Source organism: Notothenia rossii, assembly GCF_949606895.1.
Source record: "Notothenia rossii genome assembly, chromosome: 7".
Taxonomy (NCBI): domain Eukaryota; kingdom Metazoa; phylum Chordata; class Actinopteri; order Perciformes; family Nototheniidae; genus Notothenia; species Notothenia rossii.
Window position 1 is genome coordinate 83,697,270 of NC_136905.1, and position 16,823 is coordinate 83,714,092.

At 40.8% G+C, this 16,823-nt stretch overlaps 2 protein-coding genes across 5 annotated transcripts; both read left to right on the top strand.

Moving 5' to 3' along the window:
• The first annotated feature begins 1,801 nt into the window (after positions 1–1,801).
• Positions 1,802–6,622, top strand: eapp (e2f-associated phosphoprotein). 4 transcript variants are annotated; one of them, XM_079691448.1, is made up of 6 exons: positions 1,802–1,979; positions 2,546–2,727; positions 3,157–3,282; positions 3,385–3,502; positions 3,584–3,712; positions 5,557–6,622. In XM_079691448.1, exons 1-6 carry the CDS (start codon positions 1,909–1,911, stop codon positions 5,855–5,857), a joined length of 927 nt encoding a protein of 308 aa, XP_079547574.1. In that variant the 5' UTR covers positions 1,802–1,908; the 3' UTR covers positions 5,858–6,622. The 4 variants fall into 4 exon arrangements, with proteins under 4 accessions (XP_079547574.1, XP_079547573.1, XP_079547575.1 ...); XM_079691447.1 differs by having other exon boundaries at positions 1,805–1,979; positions 3,154–3,282; XM_079691449.1 differs by having other exon boundaries at positions 1,820–1,979; positions 3,154–3,282; positions 3,360–3,502.
• Positions 6,623–8,607: 1,985 nt separating this feature from the next.
• On the top strand, positions 8,608–16,338 carry sptssa (serine palmitoyltransferase, small subunit A). The gene is made up of 2 exons (XM_079693629.1): positions 8,608–8,790; positions 15,030–16,338. The coding sequence occupies exons 1-2, from the start codon at positions 8,688–8,690 to the stop codon at positions 15,131–15,133; spliced, it is 207 nt and encodes a 68-aa protein (XP_079549755.1). The 5' UTR covers positions 8,608–8,687; the 3' UTR covers positions 15,134–16,338.
• The last annotated feature ends 485 nt before the right edge of the window (positions 16,339–16,823 follow it).

A 16,823-nucleotide genomic window follows, 5' to 3' on the forward strand; every position in this document is an offset into this window, starting at 1 on the left:
ACACACACACACACACACACACACACACACACACTTCTCCGCCTCATTCTGTTTTCATTTACTCGTTCGTTATCTGCAGCTTCAATCTTGTAGGATACTCACTTCGTTTCTTGTAGTCCTCTAAAGGGTTTTGGAGGTTGATGCCTCGGTGAAGTGAGTTGTTTGGCTTTCTTGTCCGCAGCAGCAGAAAGCATTTTCGAATGTTTGAATGAATGAAAGTGGGTCGTCACCGTCGACTTTCTCTAAGACTTATGCTCCAACACACAGTTGCACGGGGTGCAGAATAGTTTCCCCCCACTTTTGTGAAAGACATCGGGGTGCTGCTTTGCCCGGTCTTTAGTTGAAATGTTCGTGGGTAAATGAGATGGATCAGATGTTTTCATCTTGGTGTTTTCTCTCTCGTGTGAGTTCCACACGTTCACTCTACGGTGTTGTTTACCTTCTGTGACGCGATGACGTCACGTCATCATCATCACCACTTCACGAGTTAACTTTTTTTTTTCTCAACTTTGTGTGGAAAAATGCGGGGATTATGCGGCCTTTTGATAAATATGCGGCCTTTTAAAAATCTGCGCCATTTTGCTTATTATGCGGCAATTTCTTTGATCGCGTTTTTCTGGAGGGTCTAGCATAGGTGCGGCTCAGTTGAGGCTCCCTCCGCAAGGTGAGGCCCCACGCAGTCTGCATGATCGGCCTGTAGGGAGGGACGGCCCTGATTGTTGAATCCATATATTGATGCTGTATCGCTCTGATTAAATCTCAGGACTGATTCAACTGGCAGAGAAACCCAGGAGGAGTCTGAGGTCAATACAACATGATGAGTAAAGAATGAGGACCTGAACATCAGTTAGAAAACATATCTTCATCCCTGTACAGAGGTAAGATCATTTTGACTTTAACAGTAAGGTCAAAGTAAACAGCAAGATCAACATTTCGGGTGGTAAAAGCAATTATCAGATTTCCATTGAGCCATTCCTTCCCCACTGATTTATCATTTCATGCACTCGGCCTTCAGATGGATCTTTAGCGGCCCTGACCTTTGAGAGACGAGATGTGAATGTGTGATCTGTTGGCTCCACTTGGTGTTGGTTTGTTGTAACAGCAGCAGTTTGACAGGCTCACATGTCAGGATGTGAGAATAGTGAATCCAGTTTGTGATGCTACTGATTCAACAGGGACGGGAAATCAAAGAGGAACTTCACATTTAACACTTTATATCAATACATAATTTGGGAATATGTCAATAAGCTAATGACGAGTCCCATGATTGGTTTTATTGCAGTGCTTTGCAACAAATCAAAATGTTCTGATACAAGACAGGTTTAACAGATGGTTTTACCTGAGCCTTTTTTAAATATTGGTAGGAAAACCATATTTAGAAAGTGTTTGAATGACATACAGGAACAATTATATTTAAATTATTTATTTGTTCCACTGGTCTTAACTTGTATTGGTACATATCTAAGAAACAGCTCTTGTATTTACTCAAATTGAGTATTTGATTAATTAATATTTGTGTCTTTTCGTCAAATATCAGCATTTCTTATTTAATAAAATGTTAAAACCTTAAAAGCATAATTGTGAAACATTGTGTGGTTATGGCTGGAAGATAATTCTGCTATTATCTTTTAGATTTGATTTAATATAATTTTTACCTTTTTTTTTATTATCATTATTATTATTTTATTATTATTTATTTTAAATTAATTTAGAAAAACATGTTATCATCTTTTTTTGTATGTGTTGTATTCGTCCCTCCAACAGATGGCGATAGTGTTTTTCTCCCTGTGGCCGTCAGCCGTTTAATCTACTAAAGAAGAAGAAGAAGAACCGGAAGTAAACGTTCCATGGTCGCTGTCACTAGCTCATGTCGTAACACTTTAGTTGGACTTTTTTAAGCAGTTAAAAATGAACAAACCACAGGAGTTTGATTCGTATGAACTCGAGGAGCCCAGCGATGAGGAGAGAGCTGAGAGCAGGTTGGAAAATAATAAAAAAAGCTTAAAAAACGGTGTAGTTTGAGCACCATGAGGCTAGCTAGCTAAATGCTAACATGTAAACAAACTCAAACACGTTGAAGACAGGGAACGGTTTCTAGCTAGCGACTGTTGGAATACAGGAGATAATGATAAAGTTAAACTGTTTATCTGTACGTAGCGTTTTATTGAAGTCATCTTATTATAATCAGGTAATAAAAATGATAGCTGAGCGGGTTTATATAGTTATTTTTCTATTGCTAATGTCTGCTTGTTAAATACATAAAAGTCAACGCTATTAATATACACACGCAGTAGAAGAGATGTTAATATCCTTTTAAAGTGCTTTAGAAATGTAACTGATTTAGTCAATTACATTTCACAACTGGCAGAAGTACTTGTGCATAAATTAAGTGAGCCCTAAGCCATTTTCTCCGATAATTGCAACATGCTCAAAGAGCCTTCAGCGTGCATTTGAATCCTGTGTTTTACTCTGACCCTGTTGCTGTCGCCTGAATTTCCCCACAGGGATAAAAAAAAGTTTCATCTTCTCTCTCGCTGTCTTTCAGTTCGGAGGACGAGTTGGAGGTGCTGCTCAACGGGACGCCGGAGCAGAAGAAGAAGCTGATCAGAGAATATCTGACGGGGGAGAGCGAGTCGTCGAGCGAGGATGAGTTCGAGAAAGAGATGGAGGCCGAGCTCAGCACCACCATCAAGACCTTGGAGGGAACATGGACCCCAGCAACAGCAGGTAACACACTCTAGAGGCCTGGTTCCAGGCTAAGAGCTCAACTCAGTGAAAGCACCGCCTGCTGACCAATCAGAGCTTAGTGTGCGGAGTTTAAAGCGATCAATTCATATTACAGGAGAAAGGAAATACAGAAAAGCTGCTGTTGCAGGAAAGATGGCCGGCAGAAATCACCGACTGTGTGAACGTGAACATTAATAGAATATCACCTCCCATCTTCAGAGCAATCGGACTATTAGAACATTAGCGTTAAGAAAGCTTACTTAAATATCTGCCACAACATAAGTAACCGGATCAGAGTCACATTAAGTACAGTCCACGGCACTGTGACTGCAGACGTCGATGTGTCCCATTATCATTCATATCACATCATAATTTGGGTTCCTGGTCAGCGTCCTCGTTACTGATGTGTGTGTGTTTATTCTCCAGCAGCAGCCGCAGCAGCAGGAGCAGGAGGAGAACCAGGAGCAGCTGTTGTTGTTGCTCCTGGACTTCCGAACCCTACGGTGTACGATGAGGTTTACTTCGACTCAGACTCCGAGGGAGAGGATATGCAGAGTAAGCAGAAATGTTCCCCACTGCCTGAAACCCATTACCCATCAATTATAAAGTCTTCCTCATGAACGTCAATTTAGATTCAGATTCCCGTTTGTCCCGCAGGTAGCTCCTCCACTGGGCGGAGGAGGAAGCAGCGATCCATCCTGACCAATGACGAGCTGCTGTACGACCCCGAGGAGGACGACAGGGACCAGGCCTGGGTGGACGCCAGGAGGACACAGTAAGACGCTCAGAAGGAGTCTTTTATCTGTTCGTGCAGTCGGTCGAGTTTCTCTTCACCTCCTCGTGTCCTCCTGTGCAGGTACACCGGCAGGAAGCGAGCGTCTGCAGCCTCTCGGTCGCAGGCTCGTCGAGGTCAAGGAGCAACGAGCAGCGACGCCGTCCTCAACTGTCCCGCCTGCATGACCACGCTCTGCCTGGACTGCCAGAGGTGAGGCTCCTCAACAACAAACACTATAGAGTCAGGGTTTGTTTGTGCCGCCCTGAGGCGTCTTTGAACGGAACATACTGCTTCACACTATGTGCTTCTCAGAGGACATTAGCTCCAACAAACAGAGAGGGGTGTTCTAATGAGTGCTCCTTTTTCCCTTTTTAGAAAGGAACCTTCACATACCTGATTGAACTCAGACACAACCTGCTGGGCTTTTGATGATTTGTGTTCTCTGCGTGGAAACTTAAACCTCTGTTTTTCAAGTCCCATGAAAATATGATTTGGAAGATATTTAAGACGATGTACTTTATCATCTTCATTCAGCGATTCCTTTCTGAGATTTGGAAGTTTAATAAGTCAATAGTTACCATGATTCATTAAAGGTGGGGTCGGTAATTCACTTCAGAAACACTTTTTGTTAAATTCCATGGAATGCTCTTAACGTCCCGATAGCAATGAATATATTAAATGCTTTGACAATAAATACAAAAAAAATATCTGTGGAAGCCGTGGTACTGTAAAAAGCACGACCAATCATCTGAGCCGGCTAAAGTAACTGGATGGCCTACCTGCCTGTCAGCCTTCCATCTGTGCACAAACTTATCTCGTGCCCTCATTGGTCATGTGCACGTTCGTGTGTGTTGGGGGAGGGGCTCTGTGAGGAAGTCTGAAGGAAGAGGCAGATTTTTTCCGGTTGTGTATTTTCAAATTGTAGCGCACCTTTAATCTAAACTTTACTTGTAAAACATAAAGCCACTTATCACAACGGCCGCTAAATCATTTTATACACAGCGACTAATCAATTATTTTTATTGAGAATTTTAAAATAAATACTTCTTACCACTGTCTAGTTCCTAATAGATCAATCAGTCAATATACAATCAACAAGTTCCAAACACTCCTTCAAAAGTTTTTTTTTCTTTTAAACATCTCCAATCCAAGGAGGTTGTAAACTGAATTGATTTGGGTTTGGGATGTTGGTTGAACCAAATAAGACCATTGAGCATTAGACCTGGGAGCAAGTTAACTTTAGACTAAACACTATCAAAAATAAATGAATCAGATAATAACGTTTTTAGTTTTTAGTCCTAAACAGTTATTAGCCGCTTTCACACAAAGTACTTTGCCGTACTTAGTGCCGGCACTTAGTTCCCCCATGGAGCTAAGTACAGATCGCGTTCACACCGGAATAAGTCCCTGAGGGAGGATTAGGCAAATGAAGCCGCTGACGTCACTTCTTCTTCTTCTGCTGCTTTGGGTTTACTGGCAGGCCGCAAACAACTTCACGGCGTATACTGCCACCCGGAGTCCCCGGCCGGAAGTCCCCGGAGTTGGGGACTGGCTTCAGTAGAAGCTGCTGGGACTCCCAGCAGCTTCTACTGAAGCCTTCAGAGTAAATCACCAGAACGCCGACACCTCCTCATCTCCACCGCTCCCATGTTTTATTTTGTGTTGCCATAAGTTAGTCTCTCTCCGTTGGTGCGCTGGGCTAATGCTAATGCTAATAATGCTAATGACAGTAAATACAACGGCGGCTTCAAAAAACTTTTCAGAGTTTTAAGGGGCGTGGTTTGCAATTCGCCCAGCCAATAGAAATTGGAACTTATTTCTCTCCAGGATAGTACCACCTCTCTAGCAGGCACTAAAAATTGGGGTAAAAGTTCTCTGAACCAAATTCTCTTTTTGGTGTGAACGCAAAATTCCTGGCACTAACGGAACTAAACGGGAAAATTACCTATTGTCACAGAAGCAGGGTTTAATGATGATTACCCAGCTGCCTTTGTGTTCAAACTGTCCCTCAGCTGATTTCCTCCACTGAAGTGTTTTTGTGTGTTTCCTCTCAGGCACGATAAGTACCAGACGCAGTACCGAGCCATGTTCGTGATGAACTGCATCGTGAAGAGAGACGAGGTGTTGCGCTACAAAATCCAGCAGGACCTGAAGCGCAGCAAGAGGAAGAGGAGGAGGGGACAGAGAGCAGAAACAGAAAGCATAGCTGACGAGACTCCGGAGCCTCAACCCGCGGGGATGAACTCTGAGGAGGTCTACCACCCCGTCTGGTGCACAGAATGCTCCACAGAAGTCGCCGTTTTCGATAAAGACGAGGTCTACCACTTCTTCAACATCCTGGCCAGCCACTGCTGAGACACACCGGCAGGGAGGCTTTTATTTCAGGGGGTTTGTCCGGGACTGTTCACCTCACTGCAGCTTTTTTAGCTACAGGATTGAAGAAGAAGGAGGAGGAGGAGGAGGAGGACTGATGATTTCTGGCTGAGAGGGCAGAATCAAATTCGATGTAGACTCTGAGTTGATATCATCGTTGGTTTATTCGACCTGCTTGAAGAGACGGAAACAATCTGAATAGCTCGGGAGTGTCAGCGGGATATCATCGATGTGTGACCTTTTTAAATATCTCACAGAAACTGGAACTCCTTTTTGCAGCTCCTACGATCAGTACTGGACCGCATAAATAAAACCCACATTTGAGGCGTCTATTATTACTTGTGATATATTGATTGATACTCAATTTGTTTTAACACCACACTCAACCCTTTTTGATATGGCTCGGTAACTTGGCTATTTGGCATTCATAATCAGTATACACATAATAAATACATGAGGACGGACACTCCAGTTGTAATCATTTAAATATGTCTTCAGAGGAGAGTTTATAATTGTTGACACAAACTGTCCCTTAATAAACACTTAAGAATGTCCTTATAGCTGCTTGACACTACATTATGGGATGTTATGTAGGACAGGTGTTTGTACTGCTTATGAATGGCAAAAAGAGGGGCTTAAAGTGCGTTGCCTAGAAACCATATATTTTTTAAAGAATTGTGAACAACGTGTACTGAGAGGGATATTCTTTACTTCCTAATAAACCTGCAAGTGCATTCTGTTTAACAAGTTGGTGGCATTATTTCGAAATGAACGTGTGTTTGACATTTCTGTAGTCACATTTAAACTGCTGACATATTCTCACGCCCAATAAAATATATGAGACGTAGAGTAGGGCTGCACGTTTTGGGGAAATAATCGAATTGCGATTTTTCTGACAGATATTGCGATTCGATTTGCGATATTTGTTTTTAAGCGACCCAACGGAAGTTTATTGTAAAATGCGGCCATATCTCCGGCTAGGAAGCTCGCATCAACGTGCTCCCGCCTCTAGCACCAACGCAGCCAGAGCTACGAGTGAAAGAACTAAACTTACAAGAAAGTTCCGTTGGGTTGCTTTAAAGTCAATCTCAGTTTCAGATTCACCCTGTGATAGAAACATGTGATGGAGCATTACTAACCTGACTCAGGTGGTTCACCAAACCATCTAAAGCTCCATTGGAAGCCATTTGGAAAGGGCAGGCACTTTCAAAGATACTTGGCAGGTGATTGGATCAATCTGTCTATCACCTTCTATCATGGGCCTCTTCTGATTGGTTAACAATGGCTGGTACATGTGGAGCACAGCACTTCTGATTGGTTAACAATGGCTGGTACATGTGGAGCACAGCACTTCTGATTGGTTAACAAAGGCTGGTACATGTGGAGCACAGCACTTCTGATTGGTTAACAATGGCTGGTACATGTGGAGCACAGCACTTCTGATTGGTGCGGGTGACTGACACACAAGAAGAACAACAAAAGTTTTAAAAAGAATCGCAGGCTTTGCGATTTGAAAATCGATTAATCGTTCAGCCCTAACGTAGAGTGGGCTTTCCAACTTTTTAAGATGACATAATGTTTAAAGGCATGTAACTTTATCAAACAGAAAGTCACGGTAGCTTTTATTAAAAGAAACGGGAGTCAATTGTGCATTTCCTATATGAGGACTTCTATGACAAAGATGGTCCAGATATAGTCAATTCATGGATCAATACATTGTTAGGGGTCCACTGTCCACATTTAATACACAAATAGCAAGGTATAACGTTTAACGAGTATGACATGATAATAAAATAGATCATTGAATGAACTATATTAAATAAATACAACTGGTTTGGCTAACCTTGTATTCTGTGAACAACATTTATTAAATTATTAAGATAACATGTATTTAATAGATTACAGGTTTGAGTAAAGGGATGTTTTTTTTAGCAGGTTTGAGATCTCTTTATTTTAAAACTCTTCTTAACTCTAGCTGTGACATCAGATATTTAACAATTTAACAAGGACTGCATGGCGGAGATTGCACCCACAACCTTCAGACTGAAAAACAACTGCAGTACCTCACAGCCACAGCCTAATTAAAGCCTGATTAAAAAAATTATACTAAAACAAAAACCAAAAATGATTAAAATAAGAATGATATAAGAGTGATATATATATTACTTTAAAAAACATTTTTATGTAACATTTGAAAAAAATGTATGTAAAAGGGGGCAAAGATTTCTGTTTGCTGCTTTAAGAAAGAAACACACACACACACACACACACACACACACACACACACACACACACACACACACACACACACACACACACACACTATCAAAGGAACTGTTAGAAATTAAAATCAATGTTTTAAGAACTTAGAATATCATATGACTCTAGATTCAACTCTTGTTTTTGGTAGTTTAGTCCTTCCTTTGCGTTTATCAGACCAGGGCTTTTTTATTTGGAAACTACTTCCGGGAATTCCGCCTCGTTCCAAAGATCCTCTGGCCTTTTTATTAAAGTAAAAAACAAAAAAATATTGCAGTCGCTTTTCCATTTACTGGTTTAAGAAAGAAATACAATTGAAACGAACCGATGAATTGAGAGTAAATTAAATTAAAAAATATTCTGATTCCCGAATGTTGGAACTCCCTAGCCTACGTCACATGCGCACGCCCGAACGCCGGACTCTGATTGGCTGAAACGAGCACCTTATGTGTTACGTTATGCTATGTGTTACGTCATCTCACGCAGAAAGGAGGACAAGAAACATTGAGATAAAAAGAAACAGAAGTCGGCGTTGGTAAAAGTTATAATAACTATGGCTCTGGGAGACTGCTGGAAGAGTTTATCGTGGTTTTACTACCAGTATATTCTGGTGACGGCGCTGTACATGCTGGAGCCCTGGGAGAGGACGGTGTTTAGTATCCTTTTGACAAACAACTGCAGCTAAACGAGCTAATGTGCTAACTGTAGCTACAACGTCTGTAGAGCTAACCTGGCTTTTAGCTCTGATAATGCACTAACTTTTTTACTGAATAACTACATATACTTTGCGTGTGTATAATGTAGTAGGTAGGTAGGTAGGTCGTTTATTTATTCATTAGCTTGTTACCTCAGCAATGTTTTCTAGCATTACAATAATTAAAAGGTAGAACAAGTTATACAAATAAAACAATTAACAGTAATTATATATATACATATCTACTGTAGCAGGACATATACGTATATTGCCAGTCGTTAAAGCTGTTTGAGGTGTATTCTTGACAAGAACAAATATTGTATTCATTCTTTAATAATGCCAAATCAAGAGACCACTCGTATAGTTGTAGAAGAAGTATTTCAGTTTTGTTTTTGGAGTCGTTTTCTTTTGGTTATTGAGGATGCAGAGTCCAGTTCTGACATTTTCAGCATCATAAATGGCAGTTTTAACCAGAAAATGACAATATCTGTACTCTCTGTGTGGCTGATTTTAATAATAATAATAGATTAATTTTGTTAGCGCTTTTACAGGTGCTCAATATATATATATAGTTACATTTAAAATCAAGCAATACAAAAACAATCACCCATTAAAAGTGTTTTTGTGAGTGTTTTGAAGGTGGTGGGGTCGGTGCAGTCTCTGATGGGTTGTGGGAGTGAGTTCCAGAGGGAGGGGGCAGAGACGGAGAAGGCTCTGTCCCCCCAGGTCCGGTGATTGGTGCGGGTGGGGATGGATAGGAGGTTGGCTTCTGATGAGCGGAGGCAGCGGGAAGGGGTGTGGTGGTGCAGCAGGTCTGTGAGGTAGGGGGAAGGGGTGCAGCAGGTCTGTGAGGTAGGGGGAAGGGGTGTGGGGGTGCAGCAGGTATGTGGGGCAGAGGGGGCCTGGTTGTTGAGGGCTTTGTGAGTAATCAGGAGGACTTTGAAGTAGTTTTCTTTTGGTTATTGAGGATGCATTTCTGACATTTACAGGATCACAAATGGCAGTTTTAACCAGAAAATGGCAATATCTGAACTTTCTGTGGGCTTTCTTAAAATAATTTCGGTCAATTTAGAAGTTTAAGTTGACTGTCATCTGGGTTGGACAGATTGCCTATTTATTTGCCAAAGATTGTACAAAGTGGAGGTAATAAGTTCATGTTGTGCTCTCTATATCCAATGTTTGCAACAGTACATGACATGTCACGTTGCCTTTATCCAAAGTAACTTACATACATTCAGTACTGTGGACGATCCCCACAGGAGCAATTTGGGGTGAAGTGTCTCAGGGACACAATGACATGCTGACTGCAGTGGGGTTTGAACTTGCTACCCCCTGATACGAAGTCCAGCACAATACCCACTGAGCCACAGCCTCCCTACTCATGGTAGTCAAAATGAGCCCACCGAGGGTGCCACCAATCCTGTAGTTGTAGAAGAAGTATGACGTGTTGTTTATTGGTCAGAAGAGAGCACTTACTTCTCTACCTGATAATCCTAATGAGGTTGTGTTGGCATTCATTTAGGCTTTTTACTAAATGATACTACTTGCTACAAACTTAAATATGAAAAGATTAAACTACGCACACCACATAACACATCGAAGGTTTCTCATTTCTCTAATTCAACTCCCATAGAGAGGCGAAGTCCCGCCCTTCTAGTTCCGACCCACGGGACCTTATTTCAGAAAAATTATGTATTGAAGCCAATGGAGAGAGAAAGATTATCTTTCGATCCCGTTTGAATTGTGCCACGAATTACACATATGATGTTTGTCAATCTTAACAAATCATTTCCACGTCAAAAAAGTCACAGTTTGTTGTAAAACTGTTGAAATATAAGACTATGAGAAATACGCAACTAGAAAGACTACAAATCCCAGAATCCCGTAGGTGATGTCATTAACGTTACACTCGTGTTACTCACCGACACCTTGTAAAGCCGGTCCCGCATGCTGGCTCTTATGAACCGACTAACTCCCCTTGTGTGTGTGTACAGCTCTCAACACGCCCAGACTTGGAGGGATTTTCACCTCTTTTAATACTTTCCGCCTCATTCTGAAAGAAAGAAGTGAAATGTGCCAACGTGACGGCCGTCTGGTGTGTGGTGTGAGACGGGAGATGTAGTTCATTGAGCGGTTTCACACAAATAAAAGTGTTACTTCACAGTTTTACCACACATTTTAATTTTTTGACTTTCAAAATTATCTTTTAAATTGACAATGGAGGTCCACCGGAAAGGGAGGGACTTGGCCTCTCTATCCTCAAGACTTAGTCCCGACCACAGGAGAGAGGAGGGGAAGCAGCAGGCGGTTAGAGAAATGAGAACTCCTCTCCTCTGAGCGTTCATTTTCAAGAGACGTCCATTAATGATGACAGGAGGCACAGCAGCCCTCTGTCTGATGGACAGATGGGTTCATGATGACTTATATATTTTTATTTACTTTTAATTAATTGACAGTGTGGTATAATGAGACAATAACAGGCTACAGATGCGGACATATATACACACACACACATATATATGCATCAGTGGCGAACCGTGTCTATCACAACTGGACCTTCTGTAGACACACACCCCGCCGCCGCCCCACCACTGAAATGCGTAGTGCATGGTCCGAGAAGGACAAACAAATCAACGTAACACTGTGATATTACAAATCAGCAACACAGATACGATTCTCATTTATTCATTTTATATACATTTCATTTATATAATGAAATCGATTTTTTTGAGTGTTCCAGGGTATTCTCTGAATACCTTGAAGGCCCTGATGGTTCGCCACTGATATATATATATATATATATATATTTATATATATATATATATATATATATATATATATATATATATATATATATTTATATATATATATATATATATATATGTATATATTTATATAAATATATGTATATATATATATATATTTGTATATATTTATATAAATATATACAATTTCAGAATCAAACTAGAGAATACAATTCCTGAAGAAATTGCTAGTGGGAATGCTTTATGCCTAAAAGCTGACTCTAAACTGCTATGCTGAAATGTAATGTGTAAGAAGAAAGTGAAGCATTTAGATTGAAATGATACATGAACACTGGGGGCTTGAATGTGTGATGAGAGAAGAAAAGAAAGTAAAAACGCTTGTAAAAGCAGCAGAATATTTGAACTGCAAACTTCTGAACTAACTTGATGGCGAATGATCTGTTGCCATGGCAACGGCATTTGATGACATCCCATAATACGCTTAGATGCGTTGATGGCTGCATCGTTACCAAACCTGTCAAGTTTTGGGGCGTTTGGAGCATTTTCACTGAAGTTATGAGAACCTTTTTTCATGGCGAGCATTGTGTTGCCATGGCAACGGCATTTGAAGAAATCTCAAAACTGTCCCGTAGATGTCTTCACGGCCGGACTGTTAGCACACAGGTGAAGTTTTAGCACTTTTTGAACATTTGCATAGGAGTTATAGCGACATCATGTTTTATGGCGAGAGATGCGTTTCCATGGATATAACGGCATATGGTGAGATCTCAGATTTGGCGTAGAGCTGTTGAGGCATGGACCGGTGATATACAAGTGAAGATTGGGGGACGATTCGACTTACAGTGACATCGTGTTTCATGGCGAGTGGTCTGTCGCCATGGCAACGGCATTTGATGACACACCATACTACGCTTAGATGCGTTGATGGCTGCATCGTTACCAAACCTGTGAAGTTTTGGGCTGTTTGGAGTACTATTTTCACTGAAGTTATGAGAAAACTGTGTTTTATTACATTACTCTCTCTCTCTCTTCTCTCTCTCTCTTCTCTCTCTCTCTTCGTCATATGATGATGACACCCCATAATTGCCGTAGAGCTGTTGAGGGCAGGACCGTTAACCTCTATCTGAAGTCTGCTGCTCTGAGCATGTCAGGTGGAGCGATGACATCATCGTGTTCCATGACACAGGTGTTTATAGTTGAGCTAACGAGGTATGCATAGATCACAGGTTTCCATTGTTCTGAATGAGAGATTTCAAAACGTGAAGCATGTCAAGGAAGTTGAGTATCTGAAGTTTAATTGTTGTGTAGTTTCGGGTTAATAATGTTGCCTTTTTGGCAGTTTAACTAAAAGGTGCTGCTGCTACCGTGAGGAAATATCTGCCTGAAATTACAATGAGCTTTAATGGAGGAATGTTGGACGTTTTTGTCACTTCATGCCCTCAAGAGGCATTTTGTTTAATTATTTTTGCTTAATGTCATTTTTCAAGCTACGAGATGTTTTTCTACATTTGTCATACAAAAATGATGTCTCAGGAATGTAGGGTTTGGGAATTATGGCAGTTTTAAAATATTAAGGCAAATGTCAAGATTTCTTACCCTCCAGCTGTGACATCACACACTCTAGTTAATGTTAAAATCTGAAGAAAACCTCTTTAACAAGGTCTGAACAATGGTTAATATCTCTAAAAGTAAGAATCAGATTTAAAAGTTGTTTTACTCGAATAATGTCAGAAAGATGTTTAACATTTTAAAGTTGGAACGAGGTTTCTGAGTGAAAGTATGAAGGAACAGTTAGCGTTTGAAGTCGCATGACGATTTGTTGAAGTTGAAGAGTTTCTCCATTGACTTCAATGTTACAAATGTGATGAATTATGGGATGTATCTCTGGAATTATGAAAGTTATGAATGAGAAAAGTAATAGCCATCGATTCCCGACCGAGCTGAACGTTTTGATGTTTGAACGGAGTTTCTGCGATGTTCAATGCGGGAGAAGAAGCGCGGCAAAATAAGTCGGCGGAATAATAATAAACTTTTCGTCCGTAGAAAAACATTTAGTGAAAATAAGTATGAGAGCACTCTCATAATAACGTAACACTATCAGAGACTAATGATGGATGACCATAATGTACCGATCAGGGATTGTATTCGTTAAATTGTAGTCACTGAATCAAAAGTTATTGACGGTTCCGAACTAGTTTGAAGTGTCATCAAAATCAAAATCATTTAATAAATATGATTTTAAGGGGAGCCTGGCTTGATTGACTTTATACTGCTGGAGGAGGAGAACAGCACTCAAACATATATTTAAAGAACAACAAACAATTCATTTAATCTTGATTGCTGATTTAAAGGCTACGAGCTAATGTGTTGGAGAGTTTTTAACACTTTGTTTTAGTTCTAACTTACCTTTGACTATATGCAAAATAACGTTAAATAGGTCGAATTGTCCGGACAGACGATGTCAAACTTAGGTCACACATGCTGGCAAATAAAAGCATCACCAGGAAGATTTCTTTTAAATGTTGAAGTTAAAAGCATCAATCTGGTGCACTTTGAGACTGTAAGCAGATTTTTTTCTTTATGGATATTTTACAAATCACTTCCCTTTCAAACTGTATTCTTGTTTATTAATAACAACTTTTTTTTACCGTCATATTAGTATTTTATACCTGTTTACTTTATTCTCTTATTTTTCTATAACTATAATGATCATATAAAGATGTGCCTTTACCTCACTGGTTGGAGAAAAAGCTTCTTATATTTGTTAGCATAGCTAGCTAACCAGATGCTAATAACAACTAAGTTATTGACTGTATGATCAGTATGACAGATGAACAGATCGCCACTGGGCTTTCAACTAAAGACACAGCCACGCAAAAGCTGCGGCATGTGTACGGCTCCTTATGGGTACTGACATTTGTGAAGTCCCGGCCCGGAGCCGCGTTCTGGTGCTCTCCGTTAGAACTACACTCCTGTCAGACGAGACATATACCACGTGATGACACATTAGGCTCGTGTTGTGTTCAAGGACCCTGAACTTGGCCAGGAAAAACAAACTTGTTTAATTATTTTGCGGTCTAGATTTCTTGAATTTCTTTCTTTTTTGCGTGTGTTTATAAATTACCTCGAGGGCCGTACCAAATGGTCTCGCGGGCCGTATACGGCCCGGAGGCCGGAGGTTCCCCACCCCTGATCTAAAGTAACAGACAGAGAATCAGCACTTTGGAAACAGGGCTGAAACAGAGGGGATTATGGGTAATGCTGCAATGATCTGTTTGGTGTTTCAGCCAATCAGAGACAGGCTCTGTATATATCTGAGAGCTGTGATATATAAAATAACAGTTATGTTCCCGCCTCCTCCAGATTGTATATAATGCTTCCTGCTGTAGAAACCTACATCTCCTTGGTCACTTCCTCCTTAACTCCTCTCCTTCAGACTCTCTGTTGATCTCAGTGGCCGGCATGGCTGTTTACACCGGCTACGTCTTCATGCCGCAGCACATCATGGCCATCCTGCACTACTTCGAGGTCGTCCAGTGACACGAGGACCAGCTCTTTCCCTCCAACGGTCCCCTCTGACTTCCTGTCTGCGTTCTCCAGGGCTCGAAGCGGGGATCGTTTCCAGCCATGTCGAGGCAGAACCTCCCTCCTCCTCCTCCTCCTGTCCTATTCCCTAGCAAAGGTCAAAGGTCAAAGCTCTGAACATCGTGTTTGAGGTCACGTTGGAGCATCTTGTGAACAGCGTTGGGCTCGAAGGCTGCTCGGTTTCCTTCACTTGTTTTTATTTTTAAATCAAGCTCACTGTTTTTACAAAATGTTTGATTACATGATTGTTTAAAGACTGATTAGACCATTTCTTTTATTCCTTTTTAAGACATGAAAACCAATGTTGTCTTAGAGTTTTTTGCAAAGAGGCCGACGTCCTTGATACTCCTTTACGAGCCAAATAAGATTATTTCATCAGGAGCTTCGGGCGAGTAAGTCAGAGCAGCTTCAGCCATCCTTATTCTCCCGCTTCAGAAAGACGGGCAGGTTGTGTAAATAGCGTGTAATCTGGGGGGGGGCTGAGATATGAGATCTGTCTTATATTTATTGTAAATAATTGTGATTTAGTTTATTGTTTTACTCTGGAAATAAAACTCCAATCAGAATCTACCTTTTTATCAGGTGTTCCTTTTCTTGTAATTTTAACTTGCCAAAGATTCAAAGGTACACCAGTAGCCAAACATGGGGGCATTTGGGGGGACGTTAATGAGCATTTCACAATAATATAACTCAGGCTTAAAAGGAAGTATAGCCTGGGAGATGGAGTCATTATTAACAGCAGGCTGGAGGGGGTCAGACGGCCCCTCCCTGCAGAGTGGAAGCTCTAATTATTTCTCTGTTTGTAGTTTTGGCTGCAGCTGCTCGTAAACACGCGGAGGTTTCATTGCCATCCATCTCACGTCGTGAACCTTAAAGTCTTGCCTTGAAACGTAGCTTTCAGCGAGGATTCAAATGACCCCACTGAAGCAGGCCCACCCCACACAAGTGTCCTCTTTGTACAGAAAACGATAAATGTTTATAAAATTCCACTTTTATGTATAATCACCTTTTTAACGTGTGTGTGCACAACTACTGATATCCCTCTTTAAAAAACTGAACCGTTCTCTAAATTGTGTGTATATATTCTTGTATACATATTTGTAAAGTTTTTGTTGGCGAAGAGAATAAAATATGTGGTTTCTGGAAACTACTAAACACTGTTCTTTGATCCTGAAGTCATTAAAGGGAGAATCAATGATGTTGGTTCTACCTGAGGTGACTTTGCTGTACTCTAGTGATCAGTGCAGGTGACATATCACACATGTTACGTTTGTGTTTGTGATGAAGGGAATTCAAAGTAAGAGCTTATATTTAACAGTCTGTACCGCATGCACATGTTGTGATGCTGTGTCTGTACTCTACTCTGAACACCAACACCTCCAACACAAGGACATCTTTCTTACCTTTTACTATTTGAGAATGTTTGTAGTAGCCTCAATCTCTCAAATGTCAGTTTAATCTCTTTTATATTCCCTGCCATATACGGTCCTAAATGTATGTTTGTAGTGAGATGTTGTTTTGGTTCAGTTTCAAAATAATTCATAGTGAAAAGCCTCTAAAGGTCATGCAGAAAAACTGATAAACACACAACATGTATCTGAGAAATGTAATTGCCTTAATTAGACACTAGATGGTTGTGTTTTAT